Source organism: Camelus dromedarius, chromosome 11 (genome assembly GCF_036321535.1).
Source record: "Camelus dromedarius isolate mCamDro1 chromosome 11, mCamDro1.pat, whole genome shotgun sequence".
Classification (NCBI taxonomy): Eukaryota; Metazoa; Chordata; class Mammalia; order Artiodactyla; family Camelidae; genus Camelus; species Camelus dromedarius.
Window position 1 is genome coordinate 45202813 of NC_087446.1, and position 25273 is coordinate 45228085.

The 25273-nt window shown below is 37.8% G+C and overlaps 1 protein-coding gene across 1 annotated transcript; it reads right to left on the reverse strand.

Moving 5' to 3' along the window:
- Positions 1-221: 221 nt before the first annotated feature.
- Positions 222-22941, reverse strand: RXYLT1 (ribitol xylosyltransferase 1). The gene is made up of 6 exons (XM_031462763.2): positions 22660-22941; positions 21577-21732; positions 17754-17856; positions 8885-9199; positions 6766-6936; positions 222-649 (listed from the first exon to the last, which is right to left on the reverse strand). The coding sequence occupies exons 1-6, from the start codon at positions 22829-22831 to the stop codon at positions 226-228; spliced, it is 1341 nt and encodes a 446-aa protein (XP_031318623.1). The 5' UTR covers positions 22832-22941; the 3' UTR covers positions 222-225.
- Between the last annotated feature and the right edge of the window lie 2332 nt (positions 22942-25273).

Below are 25273 nucleotides of genomic sequence, written 5' to 3' on the forward strand. Positions count from 1 at the left end.
TAAAGGTTGAATCACTCAGCTGTGTAGAAGTTTGAGTAACATTTTACTTTATTTCCAGGAGTGGCCCAATAGGGATGTACTTGGTTACATTATGGATATAATCTAAGGTCTACAGGGGTACCTTAAAGAACATTTACAAATACACACACACACACACACACACACACACATACACACACTATTAGAAATGATTTAAAAAATCAGATCTTAGCTCAAAAAGATAATTTACAGTGAACCTTTATTGTTACTTAAAAATGAACTTTCTAAAATATTAGTAAATCTCATTTTTAGCTCTGTTTTGAAGTACTGATACCAATGAAGTAACCTTTTCCTTCTTTGAATCTTTTCTGATAAACTTACAGTTTTCTCTTTTTCTAAAATAGCAGGAAGTTCCTTCCAGTTTTTAATAAAGATAAAGGGTGCGTTCATGGACTTGAGTAACTGCAGAGGAGCACTGTGGTGAGCAGACGTGTTTCCACAGCTGCCAGCTGTCATGACATCTTCCACCACAGGAATGGAACCGCAGGAGCAAGCCTCGTATATTCTGTAACACTCTGTGTTCACTCCTGCTGGGCACAATGTGAGGTCGCTCTGAAGCAAAGCATCTTGATAATTCTTAAGGCTTTCATTTGTTTCTTGAGGCTGCCACCTAGAAAATCAGAAAGACAACTGTAGTTTTCACTTTACTAAGTATACCTTTTGTGGAAGAAAATATTTTCTCTTTTAATATCGGTTATAGGGAATGATAAAACATTACAGAGATGGCAGGCAGAAGAGAGAAATGAAATCTTGCCCAAATAGATTTCTTGAAGATTTTTAGGAATCTGAGAAGTTTACAGCTACACAGTTTTAAAATCTAGCGTTCATAACATTTCTGAACGAATGTTAAATCAGCCGACATTTTCTGGGTGCTAAGTCTTCTCTCTCTACCTCACCCTCCAAATTCCTGCCCTGATGCAGCTTCTATTTTAGTTCTACTGGTGGGGAAGGATAGCAAACAAGGCAAGTCAGTAAATTATTTAGAAGGTGTTAAGTGTTGTGAGGAAAATTAAAGCAGAGAAGTGAGGAGGGAGTTCTGGTAGGATGGTATTGCAACTGTAAACAGGTGACCAGGGAATGTCTCATGGCAGGGGCATCTGGGAGCTGGAGGTGGGGGAGCAAACCATGCAGATACTGGGTGGGGGGGGTGTTGCAGAGCAAGAATTAAGGCCATGAGGCGGGATGTGCCCGCAGTGCCTGTTCAAGGGACAGCAAGAGTGGCAGAGGCAGAGTCATGGGCAGGGAGAGGAGTAGAAGGTGAAGTCACCCCATCAGGCAGGGTTCTGATTAGAGGGGCGACGGACCTCATCTATGTTTTATTAGAATCAATCTGGCTGTTGTGAAGAAAACAGACTGTAGGGGCAAGGGTAGAAGCTGAGAAACTAGTTAGAAAGCTAGAAGTTCTCTCCTGGCTGTTCCTATTTCCCCAGTGAAACAGGCAATAGGGTCATTAGGTAAAGCAGTCGGGAAGAGAGAGGAAGGTATGAAACAGTCTTCTAGGAGACTGGGAGAACACACAGACAAGGGAAATGGGTGACTGCTGGGCACCTGAGGGTCAAGGGTATATATTTAAAGTGAGATCAAACGGCATCTTTCTCCAAGTGTATTTGGCAGCACAGGTGGAGGTATAGAGCAGGTAAGAGAGCTGGATTTACCAGAGTTAGGGTTGCTAGATTGAGGAACTAGGGAGTTGAATGTATATTTGGTCATGATCATGAAATTTAAGTGGGGGTACAGAAGAAGGTAAAGATGAGATGAGTGAAGGACAATGAAAAGGTAGTAGGAGCAACGGATTGTAAGTCCCAGCTAAACTGCTGGAGTGGGGTTAACACAGTAGGAGTGGAGTAGGAAAGACAGGAAATAATGGTTACAGAGATAGATGTTCAAATTCAAAATCATGGAGAAGATGCAATATGCGTAATCGGAAGGTCTAGGAAATGACCATGGCCGTGAACGGCTGAGGTCACGTGGAGACCCCGGTCGCTGGAGGAATGGAAGTAAAGGAACTTCAAGACCAAGGTGATGGAAAGACCATCTTTGTGGATTTGGGAATCACCAGGAAATAGGCTGGAAGTAATGTCGGAGAGAGTGAGTGAGTGCCAGCAACTAAACTCTCCAAAGAATTAAGGGGGTAAACCAAAGGGTCCGTGTATGATTTCAAAGAGGAAGAGGAATGGACGGTTTTGTCTGCCAGTATGAGATGCAAAATTGGAGGTTTTAGGGAGGGAAAAGGGAAACCGGTTTGGAAGCAGCAATGAGAAGCAAGGAGGACACCTACTCCACATCCTGGCTCAATGGTAGGAGAGGAATTTCAAGAATAATTCTGTTCCCACAGTGAAATTTGTTAGTTTACACTCCCTACTCATTCCACTCCAGGCACACTGTCCCTTGCCCCTCAAGCATGGTAAGCGTGCTCCTGCCGTAGCCAACACATCTGCCCTCCCGTCTGCCTGGACTGCTCTTCTCCCAAGCCTTCTTCAGGCCTGTGCTTAAATGTAACCTTCTTACTAGCACTCTCCTTGGCTGTTCTAAAACATCAGCTGCTTCACTCCTGATCCATAGTCCTCTTGAAACCTTCCTCTTACACTCAAATTTTTTTAAAAAGGTATTTATCATCTTTTGACCTACATTATATTTTACTGGTTTGTCTCCTTCAACAAGCATCTAAGTTCTAAGAGGGCATGGATTCTGTTTACTGTTTTGTTCACTGCTGTATCCCTTCATGGCTAAAACAGTTTTTGGCATATAGCAGTTGCTTGATGTATATTTGCTGGCCAAATGGATGTAATATGATTAAACTAGTAATAGAGTCAGGCTTTTTTTGTTTTTGTATTTCTATGCCTGATATATTTATTTTTTAGTTTCCAAACCTTCTTTTTTTATTGGATGAGTCTTTAAATTCTATGGTGCTTTACAATTTTCAAAAGTTCCACACACGTGACTTCACATAATCCCTTAATAACCCTTTTCTCCCCTACCCCTATATTAACCCCTCCCTCCTTCCTTCTCCCCGTTGGTGACCACTAGTTTGTTCTCTATATCAGTGAGTCTGCTTCTTTTTTGCTTTATTCACTCGTTTGTTGTATTTTTTAGATTCCACATGTTAAGTGATACCATACAGTATTTGTCTTTGACTTACTTCACTTAGTATGATAATCTCTAGGTCCATCCATGTTGCTGCAAATGGCAAAATTTCATTCTTATTTTTATGGCTGAGTAATATTCCATTGTATATATACCACATCTTCTTTATTCATTCATCTGTTGATGGACGCTTAGGTTGCTTCCATATCTTGGCAATTGTAAATAGTGCTGCTATGAACATTGGGGTCCATGTATCTTTTTAAGTTACTTTTTGTTTTTTTTCAAATATATACCCAGAAGTGGAACTGCTGGGTCATGTGGTAGGTCTATTTTTAGTTTTTTTAAGGAACCTCCACAATGTTTTCCAGTGGCTGCACCAATTCACATTCCAACCAACAGTATAGGACGGTTCCCTTTTCTCCACATCCTTGCCAGTAATTGTTATTTGCATTCTTTTTGATGATAGCCATTCTGACTGGTGTGAGGTGATAACTCACTGTAGTCTGAATTGCATTTCCTGATAATTAGCAATGTTGAGCATCTTTTCATGTATTCATGTTGGCCACCTGCATTTCCTTCTTGGAAAATGTCCATTTTTTAAATTTTTTTTTTTGCTTTTTTGATGTTGAGTTGTATGAGCTATTTATATATGTTGGATACTAACCTCTTATCAGTCATATAATTTGCAAATATCTTCTCCCATTCAGTAGGTTGTCTTTGCTGTGTAAAAGCTTTAAGTTTAATTAGGTCCCATTTGTTTATTTTTGCTTTTGTTTCCTTTGTTTTAGGAGACAGATTTCCCCATCCCTTCCTCCCAAATATTGCTGTGATTAATGTCAAAGAGTGTTCTGCCTATGTTTTTCCTCTAGGAGTTTTGTAGTATCGAGTTTTACATTTGGGTCTTTAATCCCTTTTGAGTTTACTTTGTATATGGTATTAGAGGATGTTCTAATTTCATTTTTTTAAACATGTAGCTGCCCAGTTTTCCCAGCATCACTTATTCAAGAGACTAACTTTTCTCCACTGCATATTCTTGCCTCCTTTGTCATCCATTAAATGACCATTAAGTGTGTGTTTTTATTTCTGGGCTTTTTATTCTGTTCCATTAATCTATGTGTCTGTTTTTGTGACAGGATCATATTGTTTTGATGACTGTAGCTTTGTAGTGTAGTCTGAAGTCAGGGAGTGTGACTCCTTCAGCTCTGTTCTTTCCCAAAATTGTTTTGGCTATTCAGGGTCTTTTGTGTTTCCATACAAATTTTAAAATTATTTGTTCAAGCTCTGTGAAAAATGCCACTGGTATTTTGAAAGGGATTCCAATGAATCTGTAGATTGCCTTGAGTAGCATGGTCATTTTAACAATATTAATTCTTCTAATCTAAGAACATGGTATATCTGTCTATCTGTTTGTGTCATCTTCAATTTCTTTTATCACTGTCTTACAGTTTTCCAAGTATAGGTCTTTTACCTTCTGAGGTAGGTTTATGCCTAAGTATTTATTCTTTTCAATGCGATGGTAAATAAGATTGTTTCCTCAATTTCTCTGTCTGACAGTTCATTGTTAGTGTGTAGCTATGCAACAGATTGCTGTACATTAATTCTGAATCTTGCAACTTTACTGAATTCATTGATGAGCTCTAGTAGTTTTCTGGTGGCATCTTTAGATTTCTGTGTGTAGTATCATGTCATCTGCAAACAGTGACAACTTTACTTCCCCTTTTCAATTTGGATTCCTTTTTTCCCCCTTGTCTGACTGCTGTGGCTAGGGCTTCCAAAACTCTGTTGAATAAAATTGGTGACAGTGGGCATCTTTGTCTTGTTCCTGGCCTTAGAGGGAAAGCTTTCAGTTTTTCACTACTGAGTATGATGTTAGCTTTGGGTTTATCATATATGGGCTTTATTATGTTGAGGTGTGTTCCCTCTATGCCCACTTTCTGGGGAATTTTTATCATAAATGGATGAAGAACTTTCTTAAAAGATTTTTCTGCATCTATTGAGATGATCAGGTGGCTTTTATTCTTCAATTTTTTAATGTGTTGTATCACACTGACTGATTTGTGGATACTGAACAATCCTTGCATCCCTGGGATAAATCCCACTTGATCACAGTGTATGATCCTTTTAATGTATTGTTGGATTCAGTTTGCTAGTATGTTGTTCAGGATTTTTGCATCTATGTTCATCAGTGAAACCAGTTTATAATTTTCTTTTTCTTTCTATCTTTGGCTTTGGTATCAGGGTGATTCTGGTCTTGTAGAATGAGTTTGGAAGTGTTTATTCCTCTGTGATTTTTGGGGGAATAGTTTGAGAAGGACAGGTGTTAACTCTTCTCTAAATGTTTCACAAAATTCACCTGTTAAGCCATCTGGTCCTGGACTTTTGTTTGTTGGGAGTTTTTAAATTACTGATTACAGTTCACTATTGGTAATTGGTAATCTCGTTTGTAGTTACCATGAGGTTTTTGTATAGCCGTCTATATATATACATGATTGCTTTAAGATGCTGATCTCTTAATTTCAAATGCATTACAAAAACCTGCATTTGTACTCTCCTACCTCTGATTACTGTTTTTAGTACATTTTACATGTAATTGTTCTGTGTATCCTGTAACTGCTTACTGTGGATATAGATGATTTTACTGCTTTTGCCATCTAACCTCCCTACTAGCTATGTGTGTGGATGATTTCCAACCTTTACTGTATGTTTGCCTACACTGGTGAGCTTTTTCATTTTGTAACTTTATTTCTACTTGTGGCCTCTTCTTTTTTCACCTAGAGAAGTTCCCTTAACATTTGTTGTAAAGTTGGTTTTGTGATGTTGAACTCTTTTAGCTTTTGTTTGTCTGTAAAGCTTTTGATTTCTCCAACAAATCTGAAAAAGAGCCTTGCTGGGTAGAATGTTCTTGGTTTCTGGAAGAGAGGCTTTCTAGAAGAGAGTGTCTGCTACAGTTAATATATTTTTAGATTTAAAAGAACAGTTTTTGAGGTGTTATTTATTTGATGACTCTGCTTTACACAGGAAACTACATTTGTTTATTTAAAAATAAAATGAATGATCCCCAAATGTCTTCCTTCACTCCATGAACACTTGTTTCATAATTATTAAGCAAAAGATGGAAGAAAGTCAACCTTATTAAGTCTGTCCATCCATCCATCCATCCACTCCGCACTTAACCCGGCCTACTTTATGCAAGGTCCTATATTAGATCTGGGGATTCAAAGAAGACTAGTACATGGCCCTGTCCTCAAGGCAATGTCAGGTTCCTGAAGGTGTGAGGGGATGACATGCTAGTCTTGGAACACTGAAGTGGTTTGCTAAACATGTCAGATACGAACCTATGACCCTTACTGGCATCCACAACCTCCTGTGTTTAAGTCTAAAAATATTATTGAGGAAATCTGAACAATTGACATTTGCATATGATTAAGTTATCAGTATTCCCTTTCAAGACGGACTATGGGAAATTCTCCCTATTTTTAATGTATCCAACCCAATTTCTTCACAGCGTTAATTACTAATGTATCTTTTGGGGAAAGATTGCTATTAATGGAGTTTAAAATGACTCTGGAAACCTTTGCTGCCACGTAAAGCAACTCTCAGACTGGAGAAAAAACAGACAAATCAAGTAAACATAGAACTTACCGTTCTCTTGATGAAACCCAACAAAGCTTATCGTTTCCATTTTGTTTCAAAATGTTCATTAGTGCTTGCCTGGATGAATTTTCATAAACGGTTCCTAAGAAATTACACAAGTATGGCCTTTCATTATACACCATTGACCAACTCGCTTCCACCACTGGAAAATTTCTATATCTACAAAAATAAGTACATATAAGTTAACAATATATGACAGTAGGATCGGCAAAATTTCCACAACCCAACACCTTAGGTAGCATGATGCAGAGAGAAGAGATTTAAAATACGATTTTCTAAACCCCAAACTGTAATTTTCCACACTAACTTTGGAAAAGTCCCTGAATCTACTAATTTAGAAAAAAAAAAGATTCTCACTTTGACATCTTTTGCAAAATTGCTATAGAGATTATATACCTAAAATGCTCTGTTTTTATATTCTTCCACTTCCATTACATACCTGTAGTTATAAGGTAGGTGAATTCAAGATCTTCAAAGTATAAAGAATCTTCTACATTCATAATGATCATGATTTAATTAATGTTCTAGATAGGCGATGGGAAGATTACAGAATACATATTGCTATAGCAAAGAGCTCCAATTCCAAAGTCTTTTCAAATTTTAGATTAAAAAAAAAACAAACAAAAACACCTTGTGTGCTACACAGGAGAGGCCTGTTGCAACTGGCCCATTCTTACAGGCATTTGGAAACAACAAGCATCAAATTGTGTGCCTGAACTACAACCCTCACATAAGAGCAAAGCTTTATGTAACAGTCTATAGTAGGTTTTCTCCACCTCAGCATTCCTGCCATTTTGGGGCCAGGTAATTCTCTGCTGTGGAGGCTGTCTCTGTGTGGTAGGATGTTCAGCAGCATCCCTGGCCTCTATCCACCAGACGCCAGGATCACCTCCTCCCTTCATATTTAACAACCAAAAATATCTCCAGACTTTGAAAAATGTCTCCTACGGGAGCAAAACTGTCTCTAGTTGAGACCACCGATCCATAAGAAAGATACTGGCCTGGTCCAACAGTACCAGAATTACAGAAAGTTTCCATCCTATACTGTATGAATAGGTTATATAGTGTTATTGTGAAGAAGTAATTCTTTTGTTTCAAAATATTTTACAAATATAGACTCTACTCAAGGGGTAGATTTTTCAGAGCATCTTAAACCCAGCTATACCTAACAAAAGCCTTTTTTCTGGACCTACCCTAAACCTGCTGTGTCAAAATACTGTTGTGGAAGGCCAGGGAATGTATTTTATTAATGTGCTTCCCTGGTGATATCTGTGTAGCCAAATGGGCTGCAGGCTAAGGTCACATCTGGTATCAGTGATAAAATATTATCTGATTCAAACATCAAGCTACTGAGATTTTTTATAATTCATCCATTCAGCAAATATTTATTGAGTGCCTACTCTGTGCAGGCATTGTTTTATGCTCTGAAGATAAAGTAGTGAACAAAAGAGACAAAAATCCCTGTCATCAGGAAGTTTATGTATTAGTGGAAATTTAAAGTCAACTTACTATTAATCAAAACCCTCTATTAACAGAATAAAAAATGTTTCCCATTTTATAGAAAGACTTCTTATATATGACATATTGAAAAATCTTAGCTATTATTTAGTTAACCTTTCTTTTTAGAGAAGAGATTTGTGCAAATTCAACCAGTGTTAGTGGCAGACCTAAGTGGATTATAATCCTCCCCAAACCCAATGGTACAGTGTGTTCTTGATTTAATATTGGCTCTAAAGTAAGCTTTTTAAAAAACTATTAATCATGTGGATTCTATAATTGTTTTAAGGACTATCTGTCAGCCATCCACTACTAAACATCTCCTTAAAGCACTACTGATAAATCTGAAAAATTCATCCTATGCCTTGAGGTTTTGAAATACGAAAAAGTAACTCACCTGCGCTCCTCATAAAAGGCTAGAATACTCTAAAAACATCATGATTATTACCAAAGTATGAGACCAAATCATATTTTTGCCCGTAGAAAATATTATACGTGGCCTCAATGATCTCAGAAGAGCTGCATTTGTTACAAGTTTAAAACACAATTTTCCTGCTACAGAAATTCAGGTCTTGGAGTCTAGACATGTTTAATAATATTTTGTACTTACGTTGCTACTCCTAAAGGCCACTGAAAAATATCCATGTCGTTAATCCAGGGGCTGTCGTATACTATAAAAAGCAGCTCCACAAAGCCTCCATTCCTTTTAAGGAACTGGTTTATCCATTCATTATTACAATGTTCGTTTCCAAGCAAAACAACAGCAAGATGCTGGAGTTTTTGAGTTTGCACTAAATTTTGTGCATAAAGTAACCACTTGGTGGCATAAAAGACCTTTGCTTTTTCTCTTCCATTTAAAATGAGTACCACATTATTCACATCAACAGAGAAGTACCCGGGGACCACAGCTGGACCAGTGATGAAGCTGTTAAAAACAAAAGAAAATAAAACAAAAACAAGAGACAAACAAAAACAGAAGTATTTGGTACCAAAAGTTTAAATTGTTTCACATAAAATATATGACATTTAATCCATATTCTTTCTAGAAACAATTTCTGTAACATGAGATTTTTTTTGAACAAGTATGAATGATGGGACACAGCTGTAGATCAATGGGAAGCTTTGGTTGTAGACAGAGCAACTTGCATACGATAATCAGAAATGTGGTAGCTCCTTTTTTTTTTTTTTTTTGAAAACCACATTTAAAATACATGCTGTCTAGAATTTGAGCTGATAGGCAAAATAGTACAGTTGAGCAGGGTGAAACTCTTGTAGTTCATACTGGAATGGTGTTTAAGTGAGTAGTTCCCACTCCGTCTATGGTATGAGCTACTATTCCTGCTCTTCATCTGAATGAAGTGTCTGAATCCATGGCTGACAAAGTGTTGATTAATTAAGAAATGGAGGATGGCACCTTATAAACATTCTATGAAGGTTAAACCTCAAAAATATAATGTTAAAGAAAAAAGCAAGCTATAGAACACTCATAACATATAATTATATGCAAACTTGAAAGTACCTACAGAAAAAAATTATGCTTATATATCTAGTAAAAGTATAAAGATAAAAATCTGAATGGGAAGATACACACCAAATTCATGATAGTTGCCTCTGAGGAGGAAGGAAAAAGAAAGGGCCTGGGGAACAATACAAAGAGAGCTTTCCCTTTATTGGAAATATTTAATTCTCTTAAGAGGAAAGTTAAATATCTGAAGCAAGTCTGACAGAGAGCTGGAATTTATTAGTTCTAGGTAAGGGGTAAAGGAGATCTACTGTATTACTCTCTGTTCTTTACTGTATTTAGAAAATGTCATAAGAGGAATAGACATATTGCATAACTCACATTTTCATACTATGTGCTACTTAGAATAAATAATACCATTGGAATATTTTAAACTATTATATATTAAATATAAAAAATACCATTTAGAGCTTATTGTAAAATTACTCATAATGGTCCTGGATTCTTTGCAACCTGCTCAGCCATTTCTTTTCAACCTGCTAGAATCTTTTAATCTTTAGTATAAATACGCTGAAATTCTGCTTTTGTTGATTATGATTGGCAATAAAAACTAACATTTATTAGATGCCTTTTATATACATGATACACAGGACTTCGCACAGATTATCATTTAACCTCCACAACAACTCTGCAGAGAACACTGGTCTCCTATTTTGCATTTGGGAAATGAGGCTTAAGTTGCACAACTTGTGATGGCAACACTGAGTTTTGAATCAAGATCTAACTTCAGGGCTAAAGTTGTTTCCATGACAATATGGTTAACAAATACTAGAATTAGATTTCACTTGAAACACAAAACATGAATATATACTTTGTGTATATATGTACTACATGAATTCTATGACGTTCTTCTGTAATGATGATAACCTACAAGGATCAGAACTGTGTTTTGAGCTTATGTTGGACAGGACTAGCACTGGAGGTGCCACATGATCATTTAGTAATTTAAGAGAATCTGCAGAATTGGAGGGGCTGGAAAACACTTTAGAGACGATAATGATAGTTATGATAGATTTAAAATATTTATTATTGATAGTATACAAACACTTTCTCTCTCCTTTATAATTTTAGAAATACTTCGAATTTTACTGATTCACACAAACTAACAAAAGAAGTATGATTGATTCAGGGCACATCTGACCCATCTTGGAATCTCCACAGCTTCCGTTTGCAGAATGCTCTCACATTCCAGCAAGTAGGCATGTCGGCTCTTATGCTCTGACTAATTGGTTTCCCAGACCTCAAGACCATGTTCAAGTAACGGTGAAAGCCCCGGGGTCAATGCTGTGGAGTCAAGGCATAGATCAGAGGTTCCCAAATTTTCTTGGTTCCCAGCACCTTCAGTGTTTCAGTAAGTTTTTCAGTGTCTCCCAAGCCAAAAGAAGTGAGCAATGGTTCATTTTTTTTAAGTTGTTAGGTCCAAACAACTTAGAAAGTACTTATGTCTTAGGAGCTTAGAAGTCACTTAAAAATAATAGGCATACACTGAAAGAAAAAATAATATTCCTATGTCATTCTTAACTAACCACACATACTTAATAATGGGATGTATGCACCTGTTGAGCACTACACAACTTCTCAAACCTTGGAATCAGAGAGGACACTGTCAAGGTCACTGCCTGACCTACTAGGATTTTTGCATGGTACTTGAATTTTATGACAGCAATCATGGGAAACCCAGCTCCACAAAGGTATGACATCGCTGAAATGGATGATCTAATGTTGAAACTGTGAACTACCTCAAGCTAGTAGTTTGCCTCTGTTTGACAGATATGAAGTGAAACTGATTCCCACAAATACTTAAAATATTTTGTGGTGCCTCAGTACACAGTTCAGGAAACACAGATCTAGGTAAAGAAACTTTAGGGGTAAACAAAAAAATCCCCTATGATTCAGATAACTGTGTATGTGTGCTGGGAGGTATGTTAGTCAACTGCTGTGGGTTGGGAAGTGAATGAGAAATAAGGGGACAGTAGGAAGTAAGTGGGGACAGTGAGTCTCCTAGAGGATTCTTTTGCAAGTTTGGATGAGAAGGTGAGAAAGCAATAATGACTGAAAGGTTGACGATAAAGGGAAGTAAGGAAGTAACCCAAGGAGCAAAGTCTTGGAAGAGACCGAAGGGATGCACAGATGGAGGGAGTTAATCTTGAACCAGGGAAATCACCTCATTGTCTAAGCGTTGAGGACAGAGGGCAGGTTAGGTGAGGGATCACAAAGAGACCATGCAGGTAAATGCTAGAGGAGCTTGTTAAGGGAGATAGTTATGGATATTCTGGAGAAAATAGGAAGCAAGTTTGTCTGCCAAGAAAGGGGGTGTCAGGCAGGTGTTGTGTGGTGGGCTAGAGAAGAATGGACGAACCTGCTCTCAGTCCTCCTCTATTCTCTATCTGGATCACACACTAGCTACCCAGTCACACCAGCTAGAAACCAGGGAACCGTCACAGTCAATTCTTGCTCTCCTTTAGTAAACCTTAAGTTCTTACAGTTTTGCCTCCCGGTTTCTCAAATTCCTGGCTCTGCCTCAATACCACTTCCCAATTTCACCCCTTAACTGTATCCCTGCTGGACACTTAGTTTTCTAATGCAGTCTCCTGGTCTGCCTGCACTCAGTTGTCTCCTTCAAGTCATTTTCCCACATAGCTACTAGAGGCATCTACACAAAAGACATCCATAACAATACCACTATCTAGCTTAATCATCTTCAGCTACTTTTCATTGACCAAGAATAAAATCCAAGAGCTTTAACATGGCACATACAAGGTCCACTATGATCTGCCCCTTGCCCTACCTTCCCTACCCTCCCAACTCAGCTACCAACTTCATGCTCTAGGGATTCCAAACGGTTTGCAGTTCCATGCATAAAACAAGCTATTTATCAGTTCTTGGCCCCTGATACTGCCTCTGCTGGGAATATAATCTCTCTTCTCACTGTCTTGCTAAATCTTATTAATCTTTTAAGACTCAACTCTGCTATCACCTCCCCTAGGAGGCTTTTCTTGATAGACCCCATACCCTCCAAGTCAACTTTTACTGAATTAGTGGCCTTCTCTCTATACTTCCCTCACAACTCAGGAGTATGTACATCCTTATCATTATGCTTTATATAAGGTATGAAAATTATTTATGTGTTTATCTCAACCACTGGTGTGTAAACTCCCTGAGGCCATGGAAAAGTATTCACTCTGAAATCCTCAGAGCCTAGTATGATCTAACTTGCAGGCACTCAGTAAATGCTGAACGAGTAAGCTGTAATTTTCTTTCAGGGAGTTATCTGCTCTACCAATTTATGTAAGTTCTCCTACTGTATTTAGAATGTGAATCAGGTTACAAAAATTCAATTTAATAATAACTTTCCAGCTATACATTTGTTATATAAAGTAGGGCTTCTGTATGAGATGCTATAGGATATTTATGCATGATGAAATATATATATTTGTTTCCTATAGTTATTAATCAAGCATCAATCACAGAGTTCCATTAACTGAAGAAAGAACATATTTAAGAAGCTCATACACAGAATTTTAAAACATTGACCTGCTCTTCTAGATTTCTTAGCATATATTTAATAGTCAGAACTTCTAATTTTCAATATTTATTCTTTTTATGCTTGGCTCACTTAAAAAAATTCCTCCCAGTAAGTACTTTCAATATACAGAAAGTCCAGAGAAATCATTCAAATACTGAGTTCTAAGCTGAATGTGAACAAAATAAATTTTTTGGGAATCCAAGTTAATTATGATTTCATTTTTTCTACATTCAACAAATGTTACTGAACAAATGCTATATATACAGACACCATGACTATATCAAGTGAATTATAGAAAAGATTAATACTTTGCCAGCTAAGAGTATGGCAGATGTCTTGATAAAGAATATGTGCACAAGCTAAACAGTCCACACAGCTCTCAGCCACTGAATTCCAAATCATTTTTGGTTAACAAATAGCTTTAGAAAATTCAGTTTTATAAAATGGGTAGTCCAAACTCACGAATGGCCCTTACTTGTGAATAGCTGCTGCAATTCCCCCTGCTCCTGTGGCCAGCATTTCTGCCATGACTCCACACCTTTCTAATTCAGTGTTTCTGATGGAACCCTCCACTCTCATACTAGCTAGCTTGGCTGGAGTGGGAGGATGGGCATTATGAAAAATTAACTACATTATTTTTGTTTACCAATAAAATTTGAGATCTGCATTGATCTATGGTCTAGTACATGACTTAAATGTAGTGGAACCATTAATATTATCTATAAAAGCTTTCACTCACTGTAATGTGTAATAAGTTCAGTAACTTCTTATAATAGTAATATCTGGAAATTTCAAAAATAAGATCAGACATATTTTGTTCTGTTGTGATCTTTAATAAGTTCAACTTTTTCATAAGGAGCAGATGTTCACTGAAAATCTCACAACTGAACTTAGATCACAATGAATTAAGTAATTTAGCACCTAGCCATTGTTTCATCAAATGGGTAGACATTTATATGTCTTAAGATATTGCCTCTACATGGACATTACATTCTGAAGACAGTCTTCTGGGGATAAGCAAAAGCCAAGATGAGCAGAAGATTCCTTCTAAGAAATCAGAAATGAAGATGCCATATGAAATTAAACTGTAAATAAACATATGACGGATATGAGTAGAGACAGGCAAAGTTCCATCAAGAGACAGAATGGGCCCCATGCTAGCTTGTAACCTAATTGAACACATTAATATAAAAAAAGTATCAATGATATCTGTTGGGAGGTACATGATGGTGAGATAATAGGCAACAACAGAAATGCAGAAAAAGGAGAACTGAAAGGCAGTGAGACGTTGCAATACCTATTTAAGTAATAGTAAAATTAATAAAACTATAATAACAAGACCTCTAGAGTGATTATCACATGCCAGATACTGATCTAAGCACTGGATTTCTATGAACGCATTTAACCTTTAAAAAAATTCTGTGAAATAGAAACTATTATTTGCCTTATTTCAAACTTAAGGAAATCCAGGCACAGAGAGGTTAAGAAACTTGCCCAAAGTCAGACAGCTAATAAGAGGTAAAGCTAGAACTGGAGCTGAGATATTCCGGGTCCAGAGTCTGTGCTCTTAACAACTCAGTCTCACGGCTACACTGCTCACAAGTGATAGGACTTCATCAGTCTGACTCACAAGTTCAGTTTGCCCCACACGTATCCATGTATTCACACAGACTACGTATGGTACTGACTCAGTGGTGAACAAGGAGTCATTTCTTCCCTTCCGAAACACACAGATTTGGAAGTGTTACATATGGTGAAATCCTATACTTTAATTCCATATTTAATCAAACAACTCTCAAATATTTGGGTATCACTGGTAGCCTGCCTATATGGAAAAAAAAGTGCTGTTCAAGCTAATACAAAGCACGTGGACTGACTGATAGCTCTATTCTCATTCTGAGTTATTTATTTGGTATTCTGCATTACATTAGTTGGGCCTATAAGCTGATAAGAATCAGTATTCTTGAGCCTGATTGACCCTGGAACACAATACCCTTTCTACTTTCCGCCTCAGGCTTTTTGTGAGGCTAAAATTAAATGATATGAGCTCTTTGCAAACTTAAAGGTTTATTTAAAGAGAATGCATTTATGCTTATTTATAAGGATGTTGATAGTCTTTAGAAACTCTTTCAATATCTCCAAGATGTGCCATTACTTCTAATTCACTTTTGATTAAATAAAAATAAAGATGTGAAACAAGTTAGTACTTATGTAGCCTGATTCAACTCAAAACTTGCAATTCCATAAAAGTTTATTAATTTTGGATAAATCATGTATGCTACTTTCCATGAGCCTAAAACTTGAATAATCTGTTTTTAAAAATCTGCTGCAACAGTGAACTTCCTTAAATACACAGTTCTCTTAAATGCTAAAAGAAAACAGCATCGCTATTTAATCATAATATAAAATCTCATGTAAAAATTTCAGAAGAGAATGGGAAGTTTAGGCTTTCTTTTGGGAGTTAATGCTGTTTGCTCAAATCCTTTGCTATCATTGTAATAATGCTGTATGTTTACTTCTCTATGAATCTTAAAGAAAATTCTATATATTATGAAAATTCTATATATTATGAGCAGACCTATTAGACTAATATTCATAATATGCTTAATTTTCTGAAAATTCTATATATTATGGGTAGACCTATGAGACTAATACTCATAACACATGTTTAATTTTCAAATAGCAAAATAGTAGATTTACATGCATAATATACATTTACTTGCAAATACCCAAACCCAACTATTTTAAGTTTAGGATTATGTATACGCTGTTAAATGTATTACATCAACGGAAGCCTGGAGATAAAAGAAAAAGTAGTCATTACCAATAATGATTTAAAAACCTGTTTACTTTTCAAGAATTATTACTTTGAAAAGAAAACATGCAATGAAATTGCTTTCCAAGTGTGTATACAGTAAAGAATGAAAGGAGCAGTGCAAATTCAAATGAAATTAATTATAGCTCTTCTTTTTGATTTCTGTGTGAAATAAGTGGAATTTTAATGGAAACCATAATCTTTGGTTCACATTTTTTCCCCTAATACTACAACTGTTGGATGAAATAAGCATTATAAAATAATTATTTTTTATTTTAATAAGAAAGCAAAATCTAGTAGAAAAGACCTTTCTTTCATTATCATAATTTTTCTAAATAAAACAATTTTAAGTCTATTTAAAAATCTTCAGAAAATATGCAATCACAGATAAGTTTTATAAAAATAAGAGTGCAAAAAAGTCTTAATACATTGTTTTTATTGAATCTAAAAAAGATTTCTGAATATTGCAGTAAAATGGTAATTTATACTATTAAATTGCAGTAAAATTCATATATATATTTTAATAAGTAAAAATTTCAAAACTCATACCAATAACTTTGTTATACTTATTGACTATTATAAAAACATGTGAACCTATTATATGAAATAGAAAAATAAAAATACTTGTGTTAGAGCAGGCAGATAGCTAGATACGAGCAGAGAAAGGAGGACACAGACTAAATGGCAGGAATTGGGCAGAAAGAAGGGGCACAAGCAAAATGCAGGAAACCACACATCATGTAAGCAGCAGGGGGTCCCTGGGCAGAGAAAGAAAAGCAGGAACCTTTAGGCTGATAAGGGATCATGCTTTTTGGGGTGACAAGTGTCCTGGAGAAGAACAAAGAAAGGTGAGAAAAGGCAGGAATTTCCAGTGTCCAAATGTAACCTTTTGCTCATCATGCCCTCATTTCAATAAAATTAGCCTTGCAGATCAGAAGTACCCATCATGCACCGACGCCATGACACTTGCGATCCAGACTAAATAAGAACAAAAATCCGTGGAGTTGGGGCGATAATCAGGGAATACGACCCCAAACCCTTCCCTCCCCAATGAATATTCCGCCATTCATTTTTACACCCTATGTAGCTAACTTGCCAAAGAAACTCAGGGCAGCTGCTCACCTGAGCCTGCCCACTATCCCCTTAAGAGTGTACTATCCATCCTTTAATAAATCCTCACATTACTTTTTTTAACCACTACGTCTTGTCTCTGAATTCTTTCTGAGACGGGACAAGAACCTGGAACACCAGTTGCACCTATTGGCAACACTTTCAAGTTTATGTATTATTCCCCCAAGATATGTAATGTTACATGCTTATCAACAACTGAAGGTTACCAAATTCAGAGCATGAACTTTTTCATATAATCAGAAATGTTTTAAAATGAAACAGACACATGCTTCCAAAAAGCAGCAGTATTTTGTAACATCCAATTTTATAAGAAAGTGTTTAAAGTAAGCATTAACTACATATATATATATTCATGAGATTTATTTCTCCATTCTTCATAAGTTGAAATGGAAATATTTTCTATATTTTCCCCTGATTTTACTTCTACTATTTATAAAAAACATTGCACAGCAATACGTCAAAGGTTAATGTCGCACAATTAATACCTGTAATGTGTTCTTCCTACAACTGAATTTCCTTCTCTCCACTGAGCAGTCACATCTGTGGGTTCGAGTAAGCCTTCAAAAATATGCTCCCACAGATACAAACCTGGTAATTAAAAAGACAAAAACAAAAATATTTACCATCCGGTTTACTCTGGTTTGTGAAATGAGTTTATGTCCTGCTCTTTTATATCATTTGACTAGAAAAGTAGATTTTCTTTGGGCTCAAAATCATCAATACGGCAGCTAATGTATGAGACAGAACTCAGAGGTTGCAAGTGTAAAATGTGGCAAAATTTGGATTATATTAAAGACAATCAACTCTCTTACTCTAAATCTGAGAAACCCCTAATTATCACTGGACCTTTACTACCTGTTTTATCCTGAAATGTGTTATATTACAGTGTAAGTTACTATGTGATTAGACCTGTTTCTATATTATAACAAACTGGGGTGGATGCACCATTCTGTGCCAAACACAACCAGAGGAGCTCATGTATGTACATATACATTCAATACATCAAGGAGATGCCACCTCCTTTCCATTTGAACACATCCTTCACTGCAGGATGCCCTCTGTGGACAAATGCCACCGCATCTTTCGTCTTCAGGGCAGCCGCTTATGTCTTACCATGATTTCACTTGAATGGAAGTTCTGCGATTGAAGGAGAGCAGCGTCACACAATGATGTAATCAGGGAGCCCTGTTTTAGTTACATTGAAAGATGTGTTTTGTTCCATTCTCATTACACCCTGCTACTAACGGACACATACACACAAAAACATGTTCAAAGACTTGGCCAAGCAGACAAAGCTTTCCAAATATGATAGGATGAACAAAGCTTCCCCCTAACCTAAGATATTCGAAGATGTAACCTCTAGGACCTGTGAATATGTTAATTTCCCGGGCAAAAGAGACTTTCTAAATGTGATTTAGATAAGCATGATGAAGTGGAGAGATCATGCTGGATTACCTGGGTGGGCCCTATGTAATCACAAGCGTCCTCACAAGGGAGAGGCAGGAGAGGCAAAGTGAGGGAAGGAGGTGTGAGGATGGAGACAGAAGTCAGAATGAGGTGGGGCTGTGAGTCAAGGAATGCAGGCAGTCACTCGAAGCTATAAAAGGCAAGGAAACAGATGCTTCTCTAGAGCCTCCACAAGGAATATAGCCCTATGGACACATTCTAGATTTCCGCCTTCAGAAATGTAAGACAACAAATTTATGGTGACTATAGTTAATAGTACTGTATTGTCTATTTGGGAGTTGCTAAGATAGCAGTTCTTAAAAGTTTTCATCACGAGAAAAAAACTGTTAACTATGTGTGGTGATGGATGTTAACTATCCTTTCACAACATATACATGTATCAAACCATTATGTTGTACACCTGGAACTTATATAATGTTATGTGTCAATTACAGCTCAATTGAAAACATGTATGTTGTTTTTAACCCACTAAATTTTTGGTGATTGGTTATGGCAGCTAAAAGAAAGCACAGGTTATGTAGTTCAAGATTCTGGTACTGGGAAATGGGGTGCTGCTGCAATAAATACTTTAAAGTCTGGGAATGGCTTTGGAACTGGGTAATGGGGAGAGACTGGAAGAATTTTGAGAAGCATGTTTTTAAAATGTCTAGGTTACATTGCCTTAAACAGAGTATAGGTAGAAATATGGGTGTTAATGACTCAGCTAGTGAGAACTCAGAAGAAAGTTAGGAGAAGAGTAGGAAAAAAACCTATCATCTTAGAGAATACTGAAATCATCATAAACTGATTGTCGGTAGAAATATGCACATTAAAAGTGCTGCTGGTGAGGGCTCAGAAGGAAATGAGGAACATGTTATTAGAGCTCGGAGAAAAGGGGATCCTTGTTATATAAGAGCAGAAAGTTTAGCTGAATTGTGTCTTGCAGTTATGTGGAGAACAGAACTTGTAAACAATAAACTTGGATAGTTAGCTGAAGAGATTTCTAAGCAAAGTGTTGAAGTTGTGGCCTGGTTTCTTCTTGCTGATAACAGTAAAATATGAGTTAAAAAGAGAGACTGAGGGAAAAGCTGTTTAGCAAAAAGGAACCAGGACTTGATGATCTGGGAATTTCTCAGCCTATTCAGATTGCAAAAGAGGTGAAAAATTAGGAAATTTGCTGTCAAAAAAGCATGCTCTGGAAAGAAGGCTAAGGATGTAGCTGACATGCTTTTCCTAACACTGCAGAAGGATGAAAAGGTCAAAATAGTCAATCACATAGAGGGCTTTTAAAAGATATTAGGTGTTAACTTATGGATCTCCTTAGACATTTCAGCAGAAGCTAGAGACAGAGATGGGATTATCCAGGAAAGGCCTGTGGAGGAGTTCCTGTTTAATAAAGTGAATCTTTGTGACACACATAGGAGAACCCATAAGGTTCTTGAGAATATTATATTAGCAGAAACACTGCCAGTTTGGACTACAAGGGACAGAGAGAGGTTGAAATCAAACAAGCTTGTTGGACTCCCAAAATCCTAAGAGCAGGAAACAGGCTGGTAAAACTACTGAGTTACAAATACATGTTATCCTTCCCGAAAACAGAAGGATGACTACAAGGGTGAAGCTGAAAGTCTAGAAATTAAGCTTTGAGCCACAGATTATTCCCAGGCCTTGAAATCTAATGGAATTTCCTTGGCTGGATTTCAAAATTGCCTGAACCTGTGACTCCATTTTCCATTCATTTTCTCCCGTTTTGAATGAGAATTTCTATAAATGGAATTCTATGTCTGCGCCTAGGGAAAAGGCTGATGAATGTGGTGTTGGATAAAACTCATCTGGCCACTTTGTACCTTCAGACTGAAATGAGAAAAGTCTGGAAACGTGAAAACCTGTTAAGAACTAGACTTAACTAAAAACTAGGATGGGGAAGTAGGACTTTAAAGAAAGAAATTAATATCAAGAGATTTTTAAAGAAAACAATTGCTAGAAATTGATGATTGGATACCTGGGTCTGGGTATTGGAACTGCAGAGATCAGCAGTAATCTTCAAGGATGTATATATGCATGCAAATGTCAATGCATTTATGAAAAATCAGGGGTCAGGCATTACTGTTTCGTTTATTTTCTTTTCACCTGGTACTTGCTGTCCATATCCTTTACTGTACATAAATCCAACTCATGTTTGATGGCCAAATAAAGCCCCTTCTAACTCACTCAATTCTTTCTGACTCTTCTAACCATCATTGAGTCTCCTATTCTACAAATGATCATATCAGACAACTTGGAATACTAGACTCTCATGATGCTCCGAGCAAAACTGCTTTTGTGGGCAATCAAGTTTAATCAACTACATACTATATCTCTTCTTGGACATTCACAATGAATGCAGGCATATTAAGGCGCTGACAAATGCCTTAATAAAGATCCTTGTTTAACTTTATTCAGTTCATTGTTTCCCAAACTGGCCATCAAGGGCAAGGGCCACATCTTATGCTTGCATTAAGTGTCTAATAAATACATTGTTTCATGAAAATTCAGTTGACACAGGCATTTCAATATAATGATGCTTACACAACCCATCCTTTGTATCTACAAATAAAGCTGTGCTCTGCTGAAGACCAACAATAGAACATATGTATGTGTATGTATGTGTGTATATGTGTGTTTGTGTGTGTGCGCATTTACACAGATGTGGTCTAACAGAAAGGAGATATGGAGTATTGAGAAAAAGTGAAAAAAATGCATCATGATGTCTTAACAAATGATGAAATAAACCATAAACGTATTAAAAGGAATTGAATTTAATACTAATAAAGTGCTTTTTACAATGCTTTTTACATGTCTTAGCTTTAAACATTAACTTACCAATCGCAGCTTTGCCCCAGATTTGTACATGGAGGTCTGTTTTCCCTTTGGTGGACTTATTTAATATCTGAAGGCTGCTTTTAAGTCTGTGTTGTTGCTCACTTTTTTCATCTGCTTCCCAAGGATTCCATTCTTCACTTCTCAAAGTAGACTGTTCTGTGTTATAAAAAAGATTAACAAGTATTATCAGTAAGGTAGAGCTGCAGCTATAGATAAATGCAAGCCATTTAAATCAGACATTAGGGAACTTTTATTGCATCTTAACTTCAATTTTTCAAAGAGATAAAACAACATTATTTGACCTGGTTAAACACACACTATAAAAATAAAAAAGGAAATCAGAATTTAATTTTGATTGAATCTCTACTTTGAAAGAGCTTGAAATAAAATGTTAACACGAGGTGAGAAATTATCTCTCCTCAACAAAGCCTTCTAAAATAATTGGGTACAGTAACATGTATCGAGTTACAAGTTTAACTTTTGCTGATTCTTTATAGATTGTGTATACATAACACAACCTGTATACATAAACACTTGACTTCAGAATGTAGTGTCCAACAGTTTCAGATACTATTGTGCAAAGTTCTTGGAGAAGGGAGAAATAAGACAGAGTCCGATCCTGACTTAGGTCAAAATCAAAAAGAGGGATCAGTACCTGGGGATAAAGCACTCTGGCCTTCCGAAGTCAAGGAAGGATTACAGTAGTAGAGTCTTTGTTTCAATATGGAAATAGATGTCTTTAAGTTAGCGGCATTCCCACCAATCTCTGGCGTTTGTGACACTGCCTTGGACACTTAAGATGTCTTTTAAAGGTGTGCGCACCTGTCAGCCCCAAGGGTAGGGAGTGGGGACAGCGTGTGAGATTTGGGGGAGGACTGAGGCAGTGATACATCCTCAAATCCCAAGGCCAGGGCTGGCTACCGAGAGCTGGGGGAGGAAAAGTGTACATCGGGGCTCGGGGGCAATTCCGGACCCGACAGCGGGGTCCTCGGCCGCGCGGCTCGGCTGGTCCGACCCCCACAGCCCCGAAGCCCCGCGTCCGGGCGCGCAGCAGAGGAGGGAGGCCGCTGACCGCTGTCCTACCTCGGTGTCCGCGCCTCTCCCGCGACGGGACGGCCCCCTTCCGGAGGGCCCGTAAAGACGCGGCCGGCGCCCGGCGGCGGCGCCCGAAGAAGACGTGGTAGGCGGCGTAGAGGGAGAACAGGCAGTACAAGGCGATGAGAAACGAGCAGAGACGCTTCCGCGTCAGCCGCATCCCACTTAGGCTTCCCGTCAGGACACCGCCACCGTGGAGATGGGCCGCGCACGGGTGAAGCTGCCGCTCAGCGTCGCGGCCTCGGCGGCGTCCGGTGCAGGCCCAGGCCCTGGCCCTGGCGGAGGGAGTCACCAGAAATGGCTCCGCCCAGGCCCCGCCCCCTGCGCGCTCGGCCCGCCCCTCGCCCCAGCCCTGCCCCGCCCCCTGCTCCGCCCTCAGCTCCGCCCAAGCCTCTCTGCGGCTCCTCTCACCCGCCCTGCCATAGGCCCCGCCCCTTTGGGGGCGGGCGCTGTGGTCCTCCTTGTATCCGACTCTGGAATTAGGCCTTGGAAGACCGCACCTTCCCCGCGCTCCTCCCTGACTTCTGCAGTTATCCAGGCCCCTTTCAACCCTGCCTGCCTTTCCATGTACAGAAAGACTTCACCGTTATCAGACCGCAAACAAAACAAAACAGCATCTTGGTCCATGAAGGCCACATAAAGGTATGGACCGTGAAAGTTTTTGCCCAATGAGTGATCCCCAGCCTGCTGCATTGACAGATGAATGAGTATAAATAAAACTAAGTGGTGATAGTGGTACAACATTGTGAATATAATTCGCACACAACGGTACACTTAGAAATGGTGAGAATGGTAAGCATTATATATACCTTGCCACAATAAAAAATATTTAAAAAAATTAACTTTTATTACTATGTGACTTGAATGTACACAGGTGTGCAGTCTCTTACCAAATAGAGCCTGTAAAATAGAATGCTCTCTGTTAATTTTCTATGTCAAGCCTTGTGAATTTGGGCTACTTTTTCTTTTCTTTTCTTTTTTTTGTCGTATCTGGTACTGCTGTTCAGCTTGTCTGACAGTCTTGGTAGTCAGGAAGCTTGTAGGACATAAGTGTTGAATAGGCTATTAGAGCCTTAAGTTGCTGTGTCCTGAGAGATTCATCTCTACCTCAATGCAGAGTCTTCACGTTTTTGGATAAAGTTTCCAAACCCTCTGTTAGCAAAAACTTAACTTTCCTGAATTTCATGCTCTTGGAGTCAGGTCTCTGTTTTTTAAAGTGACATCTAGATAATTTGATAGGGAGCATTTTTCAGACTGGAAGGAAATTTAGGTTCAGAGAGGTGAGGTGACGACACTCCTCGCGTACTTGTTAGTAGCTGAGCTGGGACTAGAAGCCCTGTGTCTTTTCTCAGGCCTGTGTTTTTGCGATTATAGGAGCTGTGCCCTGACCCCTCATCTCATCCTGTTTTTGTTTGTTTATTTACTTAACAATATCAGACCCTAATAATGAACAGCTTGAGTTTAATCATACATCTTCATTCAGTTTCCAGTTTGACTCTGAATCATGTGTGGTTGTTCCTCCAAATTAAATCCATTATTAAAGGATGAAACTGTGCCACAGTTGAGGATATTAAAACAAGAGTACAGTTTCTGAAGGCAGTTTCTAGGAAGTTCCCTAAGTTTTTTTGTGCACAATAGATGAAATAATCATATATATATCTAACCAAGATATTTTCTTATTAAAAGCTAGACAACGGTTATCATCTGAAGGGGTGGAACTTCCTTTGCGTACAGTTTCTAATTTTTAGTCGTTTTTCCTAGAAAAATGTCTTTTTTTAACTTCTATTTTACTTCTATATTCTATAGCTATTCTTCTTAGCCTAGCTGTAGCTTTACTGTATATTAACTATATAACCTTAAGTCAAGTTGCCCGACATCTTTTCTCCTCAGCTTTCTGTTAAGTGAGGTTAACAATAATGCCTACCTCATGGTTTTTGCTTTTGAAGAAATCATTTCTTCTCTTGCTTCCACTTACCTCCTTAGCCGAAATAAAACATTTAAGATTTGGCTTTTGTTGTTGTTGTTAAGAGTCTTTAGAGGGATAATTTTAAAAAGAAAACAAAACATTTAAAAATGGAAATAAACTCTCATAATGATTGTGAATTCAAAGATGTCCCTGTGTAGAAGCAGCAAAGACTGTACTGAGGAGGTATCAGCTCTGAGCAATAGGGAGGAATCAAACCTCCATAGTTTTCAAGTTGGAAGGATGGTGATATTACTTATCTATAAGAAAAGGATAAATAGAGAGCCATTTTTTAAGAGGAGGATGATTTGCCTTACTGTCTTTGCCCTGTAAATTTTAAAAGAAACTCAGTAATTTAGGCAAAAGACAAAATGTTTATTACAATTAGATGAGACTAGGGCAGCCTACACAACATTATCTTCAGTCCCTAATCTTTAGTGCATCACCTTAAAGATAAGAAATTGCTTAATATGTGTTTGTAGATAATAATGCATCACCAGCCTTCGATCATTCCACAGACTCACCTTTGTAGCATCTCTGGTACCTAGCACGGATCTGGCGTATTTTAGACACTCAGCAAGTATCTGCTAGTTGACTTCTTGTTAGTACCAAAATGAATATATTTCAAGGCTTATATAT